Below are 16598 nucleotides of genomic sequence, written 5' to 3'. Positions count from 1 at the left end.
ACTCAATTGCCCCAAGAGGAGGGGTACAAGGCCCAGTGACTTGCCTTTTGTTAGGGGAGCATGAGCAACACACACAAATATCCACTACATCAATCTATTTTCCCTTACCTATGGCTCTTGCCTAAGCAGGATTTATTACCGTTTTCATTATTTTATTTCACTTAGTCCTGCATGTTGTAACTCGGAGCCTAAGATTTTCACTGTACCCTGCAATCACACCTGCAACCCTGTACATGTGACTACTAAACACTGAATCTGATTTTGAGGTATTGTTGCTTTCAGACGGTCTGCGCTCAGGCTTGAGACACGTCAAAGGCTAAGTGCCTCTTAATTGGTTGTTGGCAGCAGCCTGTAAAGTGTTATGTTTACTGAGTGTATTGTTTTGGTCCTGCACAGTGCACCTCTTATTGACTTAGCTTGGCAACACATGCACCTGTTGCATATTAGTACAGATATGTGTAAACTATACAGTGTATTGACAGCCTTTTATTGTGGAAGTAGCACTCAATCAATGAGTAACAAATTCAGTGATTTTAGAGAAATACATTTTACTTCAATGAAATGTAACATAATGTTCAATTTATTATAGTATGTGCTTTGGATGTGGCCTGATATACAGAGGTGCGCAATTGCAAACCTTGCTGTGTGTGTGTGTGTGTGTCAGTGGCGACCCGTCATTCAGGGCAGGTGTTTTTTTTGGGCCTGTTTTGCATGTTATTTTGGCATTGATATGTGTCATATATCAGTTTGCAAACAATGTAAAAACAAAATAACTAAAAACTTACAAAAGTTAATGAGGCTGCATACAAACATGGTGTTTTTTGCTTTCTTGAGTAAGGCAGCTCCAATAGGCAGGTGTTTCAGCCTAGCTCTGTGCTTTCTGTGGTGGTGGGGCAGCCAGCGGAAAATACAGAGCGTAGGGGTTGATAATGTTCTCTAGTTGCACCGTGATTGGCTCAGTGTTCTGTCACTCATGGGGACACAACGTTGCTGCAAAATCTACAGGGAGAGCTCAAAAAATTCAAGCCCCTTGGGTGATGCTGTAGATTTACAGTAGACGTGCCCATCCAAGAAGGCTCAAGGTCATTGGCCACAGATGAAATGATGAAATCACGTTATATCTACCGTAGCTTTGATTGGACTGATCATGTCAACATCATACTTTCAAAGTCTTAACTAGCAAGCTAGGCAAGCAGTCATCATAATGAATCAAGTCAACAATCTACTGGAAAATCCTTTCAATCCTTGTCTTATGAAGAGAAATGATAGGTAAAACTTGTCGGTGCTCATCGGCCATTGGACATAAACATTACACAAGTTGGAAATTGCAAATTCAACAATGAGTGGTTTGAAAGGAATCAGTAGGTAACTGAAAGCTTTGCAAAGCAATCACTACTGTAGCCTGCTATTTGGTGGAGAGGGTGTGTGGTCAAAGTCTGGGTTTAAGGGTCTCTTTTCCAAGCTTAAAAGGATAAACATTCACATGCAACACCATGGGCCAGAAAACGTTGAATACATTGGCCATGCTGTCAATCCAGCATGACTTCTGCTGCATTGAAACAACTGGAAACTCAGAACTGGGAAATCTCAGACTTCAGTGAGTTCAAGACAACTGGGAACTCTGAAAAAAACATTTTGAACAGTCATCCAACTTGGAATTCCAAGTCGGGAACTGGACTTCTTTCTAGAGCTCCAACCTGAAGATCACTGACGTCATAATTCAACCTAGTTTTTCTCTGAGTTCCCAGTTGTCTTGAAAGCACCATACATCCAGAGAATGCCAGACTTTGATGACAATGTTTGATGACACAGCTGCTGCATAAATTATGTAATATGCCAGGGAGATATACTGTAGCTAATTTAGCCTACTATCCCAACTTGGTTGTGCACATGTAGCCTATAGCCTGTTTTGGAGAAATGTACTCATTGAATATTGCAAGAGCTTTTATTGTCTGCTTATATGCCCCCTTTATTCATCCTCCAGTTCTGACTTGGTGTACAGGGAGAATACTGTAAGAACAGCCCATGTCCTGAATTCTGTCGCTGTACATTTCAAAAGTGCTGAACTGAACTACGTCCGTTTTAGCTTGAAATTATGGATTGCCTCATCATTCTCTTAGCCATAGTTTGTACATCTCAATTGTCAGTCGAAACCACATTTGTTGAAGCAAGTCAGCCATATCAGCTATGGTTTTTTTTAATGTCGTAAATGAGGCTGAATGAACTGTTTCGTTGCCAGACAAGGCCCCACTGATAGCCAGGTGTAGTGGTGGTAAGGTGTTGGGATTGCTGTTGGGACAGCTTTATATAGGCCCTTATAGTTTGTGGGCAATGTTTGTCACCGTTATAGTGCAATTAATGTATTGTTTAGTGTTGGGTTGTGTTGTGTAGTGACTTTGCTGGCATGCATCTAAAATATTTTTGGGGAGTTTTCCCCACCAAGATTTACATGCTAAAATCTCCACTGGTGTGTGTGTGTGTTCATTGCAGAGAGCTCGAAGGAGCAGCATGTGAAGTGTCCCTCCCCCCTCCACAACACACACACACACACACACACACACACACACACACACACACACACACACACACACACACACACACACACACACACACACACACACACACACACACACACACACACACACCTCCATACACACTGACACTGCCAGCCTTTGTGTATGCCAGACAGCAGATGGCAGCCATTATAGCACTGACATGGCAGTCATCTGGCAGGCACCCTGTTAGTCTCCCCCTGAACACACAGCACAGCACACCACTGAGTGGATGGGGCACTTTAGGCGGGAAAACCAATGTGTGTGTAAATGTATGCACTGGGTGCGTGTGTGTATGTTTTGGAACCTGGCCTTTCTGCTGTAAATAGGTCCTAGTTTTCACTCTCCTGTGTGTGTCACTGCTGTGAGGTTAAACAGGCCCACATACAAACACAAGTACACGATATGCTAGTGGAGCCTACTGCCTGACTACACATTTTTGCCTACAAACAACAGATACATAATGAGGGGTCTGTGTGTGTTTTTTAATATCATGAATAGGGCTTGGGGTCTCAAGGGGCCCTGACTGAATGAGCAGGGAAGACAGAGTGTATGAGGGGTACAGACTCTGTTCACCCAGGGTGGGGCAGGCTCATTACTGTCCTGTATAGCATCTGTTGCTCCACAGGTGAGGATGGGAGAGAACCCCCCCCAGCCCCCTGTCAGGTGAGGGAGGACCAGTGGGACACATAAACAAAGGCACACTGTCACCCCTGGATATCAACCACATCCACAATAATCCTGATAGCAAGGCTGTGGCGGGCCTCCAGCATCAAACATCCTATGGGGCCTCCAGCATCAAACAACCTATGGAGCATCCGGCATCAAACATCTTATGGGGCCTCCAGCATTAAACATCCTACGGGGCCTCCAGCATCAAACATTCTATATCACATACTAAGAAATTAGGAATATTTGTGAGTGAACACCCAATTGTGAAGATCAAGATGTTGTTCTTACACCATTTCTGCCTCCATCTGAACAACACAGGGGTTTAAACTGACCATACAATTGGTAATGCGTTACAGAATGGCTTTTGGCTTTTGCAATGTCTACCTTGTTAACCATCATTCACTGAAGTTTTTAAATATTTTTAAATGTATTTATTGAATATCCGAAACATACAATATACTTGCAGTGAAGCCGCTCAACAACTACATCATACCAGTCATCCAACAGATTCCCATTCAGAGTGACACACAGAAGCATCCAGGGTCAATGCCCTGCCCAAGTGCACATTGACAAGCATTCTCCCAAGTTAGCATTACTGCTTGATAGTGCCATTAGACTCAGTAGCTAGCCATACATTCTTAGAAAAAAAGGTTCCAAAAGGGTTCTTTGGCTGTCCCCATACAAGAACCCTTTTTGGTTCCAGGTAAAATCCTTTTGGGTTCCATGTGGAACCCTCTGTGGAAAGGGTTCTCCAGGGAACCCAAACGAGTTCTACCTGGAACCAAAAAGAGTTCTTCAAAGGGTTCTGTTTCTGTATGATGTGTTACATTAAAGAATAAAGACAGACACTAATGTCAAGTTCAATAGCCATGTTCAAGTATTGCACACGTCCCTACATATGGGGTCAGGGGAACCGCTAGTCGATTACCTATCAACTAGACTTTGTAACATCATATTTTTCAATAGAAAGTGCAAACAGCACAACATGAAGTTCTTAACAGTCAAGTCATAACAAATGAAAATACATTACATTTTCTTTTTACTTCAGTCGTTGTCTTTCTTTGTATTTTTATAACAGAGGACAAGTTGACACAGTCCCTTGCTTACAGAGTAAGCCTTTCTGGTGGCTTACATAGCCGACCCACGGTGAGTAAGTATGAGCTCTGGTGGGTAGGAATTGGGCCACGAGCTGGAGAAATTGGCTCATGTCTCAATTTTGTGCCCCTTGCCGTTAGGCCTGGACTGTGATCCAGCTCATCTAGGTGAGTGTATGGTGTGTTCTGGTTTGTTGTCTGCTCTGCTATGCACAGATCCACCCGATTGCAACGATAGAGGGAGCCACCAACATCCACCTGGTAAGAACGTGGTACCACTCTCTGTAGGCATGTGCTCAGCTTCCAAAGTCATGTGTGGTCTCCTGGCAGCAGTTTCATCCTTATCGTTTTACCCACCGGTATGTCTCGAGCAGTCCAGTCATAGAAGACCTTAGCGAGCTGCTTTCTGTGGCAGTTTGTCTGTGATGCCAACCGTGACACAGGGCTCAAGTACCTTGTTGGCTATGGGATGGTAGTCCTTAGACGTCTGGACAGAAGGCGTTGCGCTGGGCTGCTGTCCATGTTTTCGGTGGGTGTGTTCCTCCACTGTAAGATAGCTTTCCAGGTGTCATTGCTGTCACGCAAGGCCTTGGGTAACAGGTTTTTATCAGGGGTTGTTGCTATCACGCAAGGCCTTGGGTAACAGGTTTTTATCAGGGGTCGTTGCTGTCACGCAAGGCCTTGGGTAATAGGTTTTTTTGCAATCTTGACAACTGACTCAGCCTTGCCATTTGCCTTTGGGTGCCTTGGAGAGGAGGTCACGTGGTCAAACTCCCATTCTGAGGTGAAACGCTTGAACTGTGCAATGAACTCTGGGTCATTATCCGTGATGACCTTGTCAGGCTGGCCTTGCCTTGCAAATTGTGTCTTGCAGCGCTTTATGACCATCTCTGCAGACAAGTCAGGGAGCAGTTCAATTTCCCAAAAGTCAGAGTAGTGATTAACGCTGAGAAGATAGTCCTTTTGTCTGTGGCTGAATAAGTCCTTGCTGACGATTTGCCAGGCCCTTGTGGGCAGTTCGTGCGACATCATGGTTTCCTTTTTCTATTCATAAGCGTACTCGTTGCATGTGGTACAGCTTCTGACAAAGTCTTTAATTTATGCATGCATGTTTGGCGAGTATAATGTTTCACGAGCCTGGCGGTAGCATGCGCCACCTCCAACGTGACTGGAGTGTATGCGGCTAAGCATCTCTGGACGTAGTGATTTGGGGATAATGACCTTCTGACCTCTGAACAAGATGCCATTTTGCACACTCATCTATTCTTGAAAGGTCCAGTATTCTCTCACTGTGAGAGGTGTCTGCTCTTCCAGGTATGGCCAACCTGTGAGAACCATGGACTTCAGAGACTGTAAGGTGTTTGTCCAGCCCTGATCTGGGCTAGGCGGTGATCTGTGATGTTCAAGTAGTCTTCCTGATTGATCTGTTGAACATCTTGTTGTTCCTGCTGTAGCGAACAGATGTCATGTCGCTGATAGGCAATGCCTCTGCCTGTACATTGTGCTGTTGCCCTGTTCAGTGTGTCGCTGATGTACAGTACATCTCTGGTCCCAGCTTGTAGATAACCTACAGGCTATAGTTTTGCAGAGTCAGGAGCATGCTTTGAAGCCTCTTGGGCGCGTTGAGGAGAGGTTTACTGAAAATGGCAATGAGTGGTTTGTGTTCAGTTTCAGCGGTGACCAGCTCTCGACCATATAAGTAGTGATAGAAGACGATGCTAAGGCACTCTTTCTCAATTTGTGCATAGTTTTGTTTGGTGGGGGTGAGCGCTCTCGATTCAAACACAATGGGCTGGCCTTCCTGAATAAGGCAGCATCCAAGTTCACTTTGGGTAGAGTCACTCTGGACTGTGACAGGTTTCGTAACATTGTAGTAACGCAACACTGGCATGGATGAAGCCAGAGATTTAATCTCCTGCACTGCGGCCTTGTGCTTGGATAGCCAGTGCCATGTTGTGTCTTTGTCCAACAGCCAGTGCAGAGGCGCACAGACTGCTGATAGGTGTGGCATGAACTTTGCAAGATAGTTTGCAAAGCCGATGAAACGCTGCACTCCTTTTGCATCAGACGGGTTTGGCATGTCGAGGATCGCTTTGACTTTGTCTAGGTCTGGCTTCAGGCTTTTGGCTGAGAGAATGTAGCCATGGAAGTGGACGTATTTATCTTGAACTGCAGCTTCTTCAGGCCAATATGCAGCTTAACTGATCGGCATCGCTCCATCAGTGCCAGGAGCTTCACATTGTGGTCGCGTACTGCTTCTTTGTCTGTTTCACCACAGCCTACAATCAGGAAATCATCGGCAATGGGATCAATGCCTTGAGCCCAGCCAGTAACTCATGCTGCTTGCATTGGTGTACCAATGCGCCACGGAGACACCAAACGGGAGCTTGAGTCAGCGTTACTGTCCTCAGGGGGTCCAGAAGGTAGTCATGAAGCTGCTTTCTTCATCCAGCTTACATTGCAGGAATGCATCTCGGGCGTCCACCAAGGTGAAAATCCTGGTCTTGGGAAGCTTGTAGAAGACATCCTCCAGTGTTGGCATGATGTAGTGGAAGCGTTTCAGTGCTTGGATCAGATGCTTTGGGTCAATGCAGACTCTCAGCTTCTCTGGCTTTTTCACTATGACCATATTGCTGATCCAGTCAGTTGGTTCAGTCACAGATGTCATGTGGCCATCGGCCTCATACTTGTCCATCTGGGTCATCACAGCCATTTTCATTGCAATGGGCACATTGCGAGGAGCACACTGGACTGGAGTGACGCTCTTATCCAATTCAAAGTGTACTTCCCCAGATACTGATTCAATGGGCACGTTGAATACATTGTCATATCTGCTGAGTAGTTGTACTTTGGACAGGGGTCCATGCTGGACATGCTCAACTATGTGCAGGTCATTTGGTACGGTGAACTGCAGCTTGTGTTTATGTCCCCGAATAACACATTCGGTCTCAAAGATGCCCATAGAGCTCATTAGCTCTCCTGAGTACAGCTTTAGTCTAGTATCGCTGGGCAAGAGATGTGTGTCAGGTGCCAGATATATTTTGTCTTTGTAGCTCATTACACTGCACGTAGCACCGGAATCCAGTTGACATCTTAGTGTCACAAACCATTTCTTACCTCTTGAGTGTACAGCCCTCACTCACCCTTCTTTTGAGACATACTTTTGTAAAGTGATTATTAGTTCCACAAGCTCTGCATGGTTTGCCGTAGGCAGGGCAGTGCTCTTTGCCTCTTGCATGTGCATTTCCACAGTATTTGCATGCTCTGGGGCAGTCTGTGTTCGCCGTTCGTGGTGAATTGCTCTGCCTCGATTGGTTTTGTCTGAATGTTTGCCTGGCTCAGCGTCAATGCGTGGGGTTTCCATTTCCATTGCTCTCATTCACATGTCAGTGACTTCAGCAGTGCGGCACATTTCAATGGCAGTAACTAATGTTAAGCCTTTCTCTCTTAGTAGACGCCGGCGCGTGTCCTCATTTCCAATCCCCAGTACTATTTTGTTACAAATCAGTTCATCTTTCAATCCCCCGTATTCACAAGTATCAGATAGTACTGACTCAACATCAAAAAACGAACTCGTAGATGACATTCCTGGCGTGTTTGAAGTAATACTCCAATGCATTCAGTATGGCGTTTGCATCACCCTGTTGTCATGCTGTGAGGGTGAGATTGTGCCTGTAGATGTGCTTGCTGCCTATTAAGCTCCTCAGAGTTGCCAAATTAGTATTCCAGTCCCCTGTGAGAACCATGGGTTTTGGTGGCGGAATGTTCGCTGCCATAGCGATGGAATAGGAGATGTCTTTGCCTTCGGCCATCGAGGTAGGTAGTGATGCTAGCTAGCCAGATAACAACGAGTTGATCACTGGTGTGACTAACGTTAGCAGTAAACAACGGCGTGTGTTCGCATATGGAACATAACTGCGCCTATACTGTGCTTAGCAACAAAAATAACAAATGTCTGGTTTTCGAGCCACGTCTGATACCATGTTTCTGTATGGTATGTTAGATAAAAGAATAAAGACACACAAATGTTCAATAGCCATGTTCAAGTATTGTACAAGTCCCTACATACGGGGTCCGGGGAACAGCCCAGCTAGTCAATTACCTATCAACTACTCTGTAACAGGTTCTCCTATGGGGACATCCAAAGAACCCTTTTAGGTTCAAGATAGCACCTTTTTTTCTAATGTTAGAAAAATGTTTTTTTCTAATGTTAGAATAACATGTTTCACATGTTAGGCAGGGAGATGGTCCCTGTTAGAATAAATCCTTACGGGGCGTCTAAATCTGATATAGGTCAAGGTTAGGATTAGGATTAGGATTAGAGAGTTTGACTTTTAGTCCTTCCAAAGGATACATTCTATGTGGAGTCCAGCGAGAGAGCTGTTTTACCGTTGCCCGGGCAACCTTCACAATAATGATGTAATTTCCTTTGGCATGAGTGTAAAGCATGGTTTGATGATTTTTATGAAAAATACATTCCTGGCTGATGTTGGGTTTCACACAAATTACAGTTGAACAATTTATAGTCAAAACAAAATATATCATTCATTGAGTGCATGATGCTTTGGAATGTCGTAGTTGCTAAATAAAGAATACAGCCTAATAAGGATGACAACATGGAACAGAAAAGCACAAGTAGACTTATGGAACATTATTTGGCTAAAGTAAACACAGTTAGCTTTATAAAATATAGTCATAAATCTTATTCCTCTTTGATTATTAATAAAATACTTCCCCCTTTTTCAACCCCTCAATTTATGTCTTGCTTAATGTCACATCTTAATCACGGAAGCTTTATATAAATGATTGATCTTTCTTGAACACTTTACAGAAGAGGAAGGGAAGTAGTTAACCTCACTCCAGCTCTTAAATGATGCAGTCAGAGGACCAACTGTAGACTAGCAACAGTGCTGTAACTATTGCAGCCCTACCTGGCCCCATCAGGGGTGGGGCTGGGGCTGGGATTGGGGATGGAGCTGGGGATGGGGCTGGGGATGGAGATGGGGCTGGTATTGGTGTTGGGGATGAGGCTGGGGATTGGGGCGGTATTGGGGCTGGGGATGGTAATTGGGGCTGGTATTGGGGCTGGGAATTGGGGCTGGTATTGGTGATGGGGATGGGGAAGGGGATGGGGCTGGGGATGTGGCTAGGGTTTGGGGCTGGGGTTGGGGATTGGGCTGCCTGTTAGGGAGACAGATCCTGGACTTCAGTATCAGGATGGGACCCTCTCTCTTCCCCTCGGGGTCCTCTGCCCCCCCTCCTGCTGCTGCTCTGCTGGCTCTGCGGAGGGCCTGGGGTGCGCTGGGGGACAACACGGACACAACAAACACAAAGGACTTGTTTATTACCGCTGACCCAAATTCCAGCGTTCCACACAGACAAGACAAGCACAGGGCTGTTCAAGGGGTTCGCTCAGAGTGTGTGTTTGTGTGCATTTGCATGTGCGTGAATGTGTGTGTGTGTGCAAGCTTTCACAGCTCAAGGAGCAAGGTTCACCTCCACACACACATAAGGTGGGGCCAAGTTACATGCCCACATACTGGGATAAGTCAAATGTATGATCTTAGATAATATCTGAAACATCATCCGACAATTGCCTGCTTACATTTCCTAGCTCACTGTGGGCATTTCAGTCAGATTATACAGGCAGTTCTGTTTCACTGTTTGATATTATGAAACACAATACTTTTAGAGGGAAAGAGGGATCCCTCATCACCCCCCTGAACCTATGGTTGTGACTGTGAGCCCCCACTGTGTTGTGTGAGGGAACAGCAGTACAGTGAGAGGGAATTGATCAGAGGGAGATAGGGGTGGTGGTGGTGGGGGGTGGGGGGTCTTAATCTCTGTGCTTTGTCAACTAATGAGGGATGAGAGAGGGGCCACCTGTTCTGGGCGGAGTGGAGTGGGAGGGGGTGGAAAAGGGTGAGGGTGTGTGTGTGTGTGTGTGTGTGGGAGCAGCTGCTGGGGTGTGTATGTATGTGTTGTGTACACACACTTATGGAGGGGGGTTTGATTGAGGATAGGATTGTGTGTGTGTATATGTGTATATCTGTGTGTGTTTTGGGCGCGATGTACTCACCCAGTACCACCTGCATACGTGGCCTGAGCTGAACTTCGTCTTGCTCAGCAGCAGACATCGTTAGCTGGCTCATCATCCTGAGAACACAAACAGAGGTGTGTCAGAGAACGGGTGGGATTACTGCTGTGACTCTTCTCTCCTGCTATCGCTCTGTCCTGTCACAAACCTCAGGTAGGCAGCTAAAGAGGCTATTCTAACCTGCCATACTGTTCTGTAAGTCAGCAGAGCTATTCTTTATAAATAGCAGGGGTGGACAATCTTATCTCTGCGAGCAATGCTAGGGCAGATTTCTGTCCCAGCCAAGTAAATAGAATATCTTGTTGCACACTCAGAGATGGAACGTTGCTTTTGCCTAACATAACACAATTAAACAATAAGACCCGAGGGGGTCTAAGGGCTTTTCATTGACATGACGCAACGTGGAGTGCCTGGACACAGCCCTTAGCCATGGTATATTGGTCATATATCACAACCCCCTGAGGTGCCTTGTTGCTATTATAAACTGGTTACCAACGTAATTAGAGCAGTAAAATAAATGTTTTGTCATACCCATGGTATACGGTCTGATATACCACAGCTTTCAACCAATCAGCATTCAGGGCTCGAACCCCCCAGTTTATAATTTCCACTAGCCACTAACCTGGTGGCTCAGATCCACGACATGCGAGGCAAGGACGTATCCCTGTTGTCCATTCTGCAACCGCCCAAACCACTGGGCCTCCTCATCTTTTCACAGAACCAGGATGATCTCACCCCGGGTCAGCTTCAGTTCATCTGGGGCTTGTAGCTGCGCTTTACCAACATCTAGTGGATAGATCAGGAAATGCATCTTAAATAAATGCTCAGGTAACAAAACAGATATACAGTATCACAGGAGGTTGGTGGCACCTTAATTGGGGAGAATGAGCTCGTGTTAATGACTGGAGGGGAATAGTTGGAATGGTATCAAAAACATAAAACACAGGTGTTTGATGCCATTCCGTTTGCTCCGTTCCGGCCATTATTATGAACCGTTCTCCCCTCAGTAGCCTCCTGCGACTTGTATGCATACACAGCAGTGTCCCAAGTTTCAGATCGTTGCAAGGCAAAATCCCAGGCTCACATGGCTGGTTTTTTTCTGTGTGTGGGTCTCTTCTTGATTGGTGTGTCCAGGTGTAACGTCTTGACAAGGTGATTGTTGTGTCCAGGTGTAACGTCCTGACAAGGTGATTGTTGTGTCCAGGTGTAACGTCCTGACAAGGTGATTGTTGTGTCCAGGTGTAACGTCCTGGCCAGGTGATTGTTGTGTCCAGGTGTAACGTCCTGGCCAGGTGATTGTTGTGTCCAGGTGTAACGTCCTGGCCAGGTGATTTTGTGTCAGGTGACTCCTGACAAGGTGATTGTTGTGTCCAGGTGTAACGTCCTGGCAAGGTGATTGTTGTGTCCAGGTGTAACGTCCTGGCCAGGTGATTGTTGTGTCCAGGTGTAACGTCCTGGCAAGGTGATTGTTGTGTCCAGGTGTAACGTCCTGGCCAGGTGATTGTTGTGTCCAGGTGTAACGTCCTGACAAGGTGATTGTTGTGTCCAGGTGTAACGTCCTGGCCAGGTGATTGTTGTGTCCAGGTGTAACGTCCTGACAAGGGGATTGTTGTGTCCAGGTGTAACGTCCTGACAAGGTGATTGTTGTGTCCAGGTGTAACGTCCTGGCCAGGTGAATGGAAAGCTGACCTGAGAAGGCCAGGTGATTGTTGTGTCCAGGTGTAACGTCCTGGCCAGGTGAATGGAAAGCTGACCTGAGAAGGCCAGGTGATTGTTGTGTCCAGGTGTAACGTCCTGACAAGGTGATTGTTGTGTCCAGGTGTAACGTCCTGGCCAGGTGAATGGAAAGCTGACCTGAGAAGGCCAGGTGATTGTTGTGTCCAGGTGTAACGTCCTGACAAGGTGATTGTTGTGTCCAGGTGTAACGTCCTGACAAGGGGATTGTTGTGTCCAGGTGTAACGTCCTGACAAGGTGATTGTTGTGTCCAGGTGTAACGTCCTGACAAGGTGATTGTTGTGTCCAGGTGTAACGTCCTGGCCAGGTGAATGGAAAGCTGACCTGAGAAGGCCAGGTGATTGTTGTGTCCAAGTGTAACGTCCTGGCCAGGTGATTGTTGTGTCCAGGTGTAACGTCCTGACAAGATGATTGTTGTGTCCAGGTGTAACGTCCTGGCCAGGTGAATGGAAAGCTGACCTGAGAAGGCCAGGTATTTGTTGTGTCCAGGTGTAACGTCCTGGCCAGGTGAATGGTAGTGTCCGAGTGAAGGCCGACAAGGTGATTGTTGTGTCCAGGTGTAACGTCCTGGCCAGGTGAATGGAAAGCTGACCTGAGAAGGCCAGGTGATTGTTGTGTCCAGGTGTAACGTCCTGGCCAGGTGAATGGAAAGCTGACCTGAGAAGGCCAGGTGATTGTTGTGTCCAGGTGTAACGTCCTGGCCAGGTGAATGGAAAGCTGACCTGAGAAGGCCAAGTGATTGTTGTGTCCAGGTGTAACGTCCTGGCCAGGTGAATGGAAAGCTGACCTGAGAAGGCCAGGTGATTGTTGTGTCCAGGTGTAACGTCCTGGCCAGGTGAATGGAAAGCTGACCTGAGAAGGCCAGGTGATTGTTGTGTCCAAGTGTAACGTCCTGGCCAGGTGAATGGAAAGCTGACCTGAGAAGGCCAGGTGATTGTTGTGTCCAGGTGTAACGTCCTGACAAGGTGAATGGAAAGCTGACCTGAGAAGGCCAGGATTTGTTGTGTCCAGGTGTAACGTCCTGGCCAGGGTGAAAGCTGACCTGAGAAGGCCAGGTGATTGTTGTGTCCAGGTGTAACGTCCTGGCAAGGTGAGGAAAGCTGACCTGAGAGGCAGGTATTTGTTGTTGTGTCCAGGTGTAACGTCCTGGCCAGGTGAATGGAAAGCTGACCTGAGAAGGCCAGGTATTTGTTGTGTCCAGGTGTAACGTCCTGGCCAGGTGAATGGAAAGCTGACCTGAGAAGGCCAGGTGATTGTTGTGTCCAGGTGTAACGTCCTGGCCAGGTGAATGGAAAGCTGACCTGAGAAGGCCAGGTCAGTGTGCTGGTCTGCGTGTTTCTCTGGGGCCAAACGCCTGTTTTATATAACCACAAGCACAGCTAATCTGATTAGCATACTGCGTGTTTATAGGGAAGAGCATTCATAACACCTCTATTCTTGGTCATTAGGCCTACATGCAATGCATGAGAGACAGACAGACAGGCAGACAGGCTCTCTGTTTATATCATATGACACTACTAAACAGGGTCAGTGTAGGAATAGGCTTTATCTGTGTCCAGGAAACCGTTTCTTATCAATAACTTTATAGCATTGCCTGGGTGCAGGACAATTTGTAGAATTTTGGGGCAGACCTCTGCTGATTCCATCTGGCTCTTATTGCTTGACTTGACTGAGGCAGTCTTCTACTATAGCACGTTTACTTCTTTCAGCCACAATGTTGGATTCCAAAGCACACCTCTACAGGAGCATAGTGAAGGAGAGTTCTGTTCACCCATCCGTCCCCTCTGACACAAAGTGTTGCACACACCCCAGCTGTCATGTCTGTTATGCACGTGCATGGAAAACCCTGATACATACCAACTGATCAATCAATATTCAGTGACAAAGGAACTATAGCAAGTCCATTAAATGACCATACAGATTTGTTTACTTGTTTTCTGTGCTATTGCTCGCTATGCGTTGCTTGTCCTATGTCGCTCTGCAAGGCCTCACTGCTCCTGGTTTGTCTGTACTGGTATTGTTTTTAATAACCTGCCCAGGGACTGCAGTTGAAAATTAGCTGGCTGACTAAAACCGTCACGTTTACTGAAACGTTGATTAATGTGCACTGTCCCTGTAAAAATAAACTCAAACACATGATGTGGCATTACAGTCTGTAGCTGGATCACATGGAAGTTGTAAACTTCCTTGTATATAGCCTTGTAACTTTATCTTGTTACTTTTTTTTACTATTCTTATCTATTTGCATATTTCCTTACTTTTAACTGCATTGTTGTTAAAGAGCTCATCAGTAAGCATTTCACAGTAAAGTCTACACTTGTATTCAGCACATGTAACAAATAACATTTGGGCTATTGGGCTCAGTGAAACTACAACGTTCTGTTGCCTTATATTCTTATGATATACCACAAAAAAAACACCATCTTTATGAAGTTGATTTTAATTGTGTTGAAAAATATCAAACATAACTCTGTACCCAAAAGTTACACATTGCATTGAGAAATATACAACAAATTGTGGACACGAGGCAAATCAACACCATATACCATTTTTACACAATGTCATGGGTGATCTATTTACAATTTGCATGATGGGACAGAAGCCCCTCCCCCCTATTGCACTTTACCTGCATTAAGGGGAGACAGCTCATGGACACATCACTCCCAGCAACATGACAACATGCAGGTGGGAAACATAATGTACGACATACAAAGTTCCAAATGTTCCCCTTTAGCGCTTCCCTAGTTTCCCAGCTCCTTTTTTACCTCCAGGTGGTCCTTGACCTTTACCCCCTGCTCTTCCTTTGCCTTTGCGCTTCCCACCCCCACCCTTTCCTTTTCCAGAGAAATTACCACCCTTGCGTCCCTTCTTCGCCCCCTTCCTAAATTTCGCTGCAGACTCCTCTCGGTCATCCTCTCGCATTTGTTTGTTTACAGCTTTGTTGACGTCCAGACGAGGTTTCTTACTGTCCATCACTTTCAGCAGATCCAGCTGCCTCTGCTTTTCATTGGAAAAGTTACCAATGACAGGCTGGAATTTCCTCTTCTTCCCGGTGTTTCTGGGAGCTTTCTCCTTCGGTAGGCGGTCTTGGAATTTACCTGCGGAAGCGGTGGATACCTTGGCCACATTGACAGCCCTAACCAGGTCAGTTTTGGATTGCTGCGCGGTCGGTGTGAGTCCAACACCTGGTACTTTGATCTTCTGTGCCCTGGCTATGTTCCTCAGGCGATGCAGCTCGTTTTTTGCAACCTTCTCCTTCTTGGCTTTGTTCCGTTTGGCAAATTGGTCCTCGTTGGGGTCGGCTGTTTCGGGGACCTCAATCAGCCACTCTTTCGTGCCATCATTAACACGCTTGTAGCCCCAACGCCGTTTCCACTCTTTGGCAACATCGTCCCATACAAGGTTCGTTTTCTTCTTCTTTTGGATCCCCTTCAGTTTAGCAAATTCCTCCCATTTGGTTGGAGGCCTGGGCTTCGGTGGGGGCTTCTCTCTCGGCAGTGCAGTGGTCGGCTCGGGTAATTTGACTACGATTACCTCCTCTACTCTCTCTGTGGGATGCTTCCATATCTCGTTGATTAGGAGCTGCGTGTTGTCACGAGCTAGCGAGCGCAGGAAATCGTCTTTCTTCTGTTCACGGAACTGTCGAATGTCAATACGGTTCTTGTCGTATGCGACCAGGTTTCCGATGTCAAACTCAAGGTCCAGTTCTTTTTGAACGGTGATACTTTTGAGTTTTTCAGCCTCATCTTGTTCAGCTTTAGCAAGCACGTCTTCTATACTGCACGCAGCCATTTTTGAAAGCGTGTCCGACATACGTGTGTTTCATGTCACGTGAAAGGTCACTATAATTTATTTCCGGGTTAATATGTCCCCATTCGAAAAGTAATTCCTCATGTCCACCGGGTGGAGCCATTGTCTTACTTTTCTCGTTGCCATGATTACATTTTAAAATATTCTTTAATCCAGTCTCATTTGAACAAAGTGAATACTTTGATTATATTACTTGAGTCTATCATTATCTGAATGTCATATTACTTAATGTTTAGCATTTCTTAGTAATAAAAAAAAGGTCAATTATTTACTTAAAATAGTTCATAGACGCTGTACTACTTTAGTCCTACTGACTGCTCAATGCTCTTCTCCTCCACGACTCAATGGACTGAAGGTGAGGGGTGTGAAAAGAGGATACTCAATGTCCTGCTGACTTGGTCATGAATGTGTGGATGGATGAGTGTTAAGCCAGGAGGTGTGTGTGTGTGTGTGTGTGTGTGTGTGTGTGTGTGTGTGTGTGTGTGTGTGTATGTCGGTGCCACTTCTGAATAGACCCCACCAAGGACCTGTACGTGTCATGTTTGATCCATTCCAGGATGCAGTGTATAGATCAGACTCGGACACATACATAATCAATATGCGATCTTCTCTCATTGATCGGATCTTTCAACATCTGT

At 46.0% G+C, this 16598-nt stretch overlaps 1 protein-coding gene across 1 annotated transcript; it reads right to left on the bottom strand.

Annotated features, from left to right (window-relative positions):
* Positions 1 to 14574: 14574 nt before the first annotated feature.
* Positions 14575 to 15975, bottom strand: LOC106579528 (ribosome biogenesis regulatory protein homolog). Its single transcript, XM_014159524.2, has one exon. The coding sequence runs from the start codon at positions 15961 to 15963 to the stop codon at positions 14881 to 14883; it is 1083 nt and encodes a 360-aa protein (XP_014014999.2). The 5' UTR covers positions 15964 to 15975; the 3' UTR covers positions 14575 to 14880.
* Positions 15976 to 16598: the final 623 nt, after the last annotated feature.

The sequence above is a fragment of the Salmo salar genome, chromosome ssa19 (assembly GCF_905237065.1).
Source record: "Salmo salar chromosome ssa19, Ssal_v3.1, whole genome shotgun sequence".
Classification (NCBI taxonomy): domain Eukaryota; kingdom Metazoa; phylum Chordata; class Actinopteri; order Salmoniformes; family Salmonidae; genus Salmo; species Salmo salar.
The sequence above is the reverse complement of the archived record's forward strand: the minus strand, read 5'-3'. Positions and strand labels throughout refer to the sequence as shown.

Excerpts from the sequence above, each read along its gene's own strand:
- LOC106579528 (XM_014159524.2), bottom strand. The coding sequence starts at position 15,963 with ATGTCGGACACGCTTTCAAAAATGGCTGCGTGCAGTATAGAAGACGTG.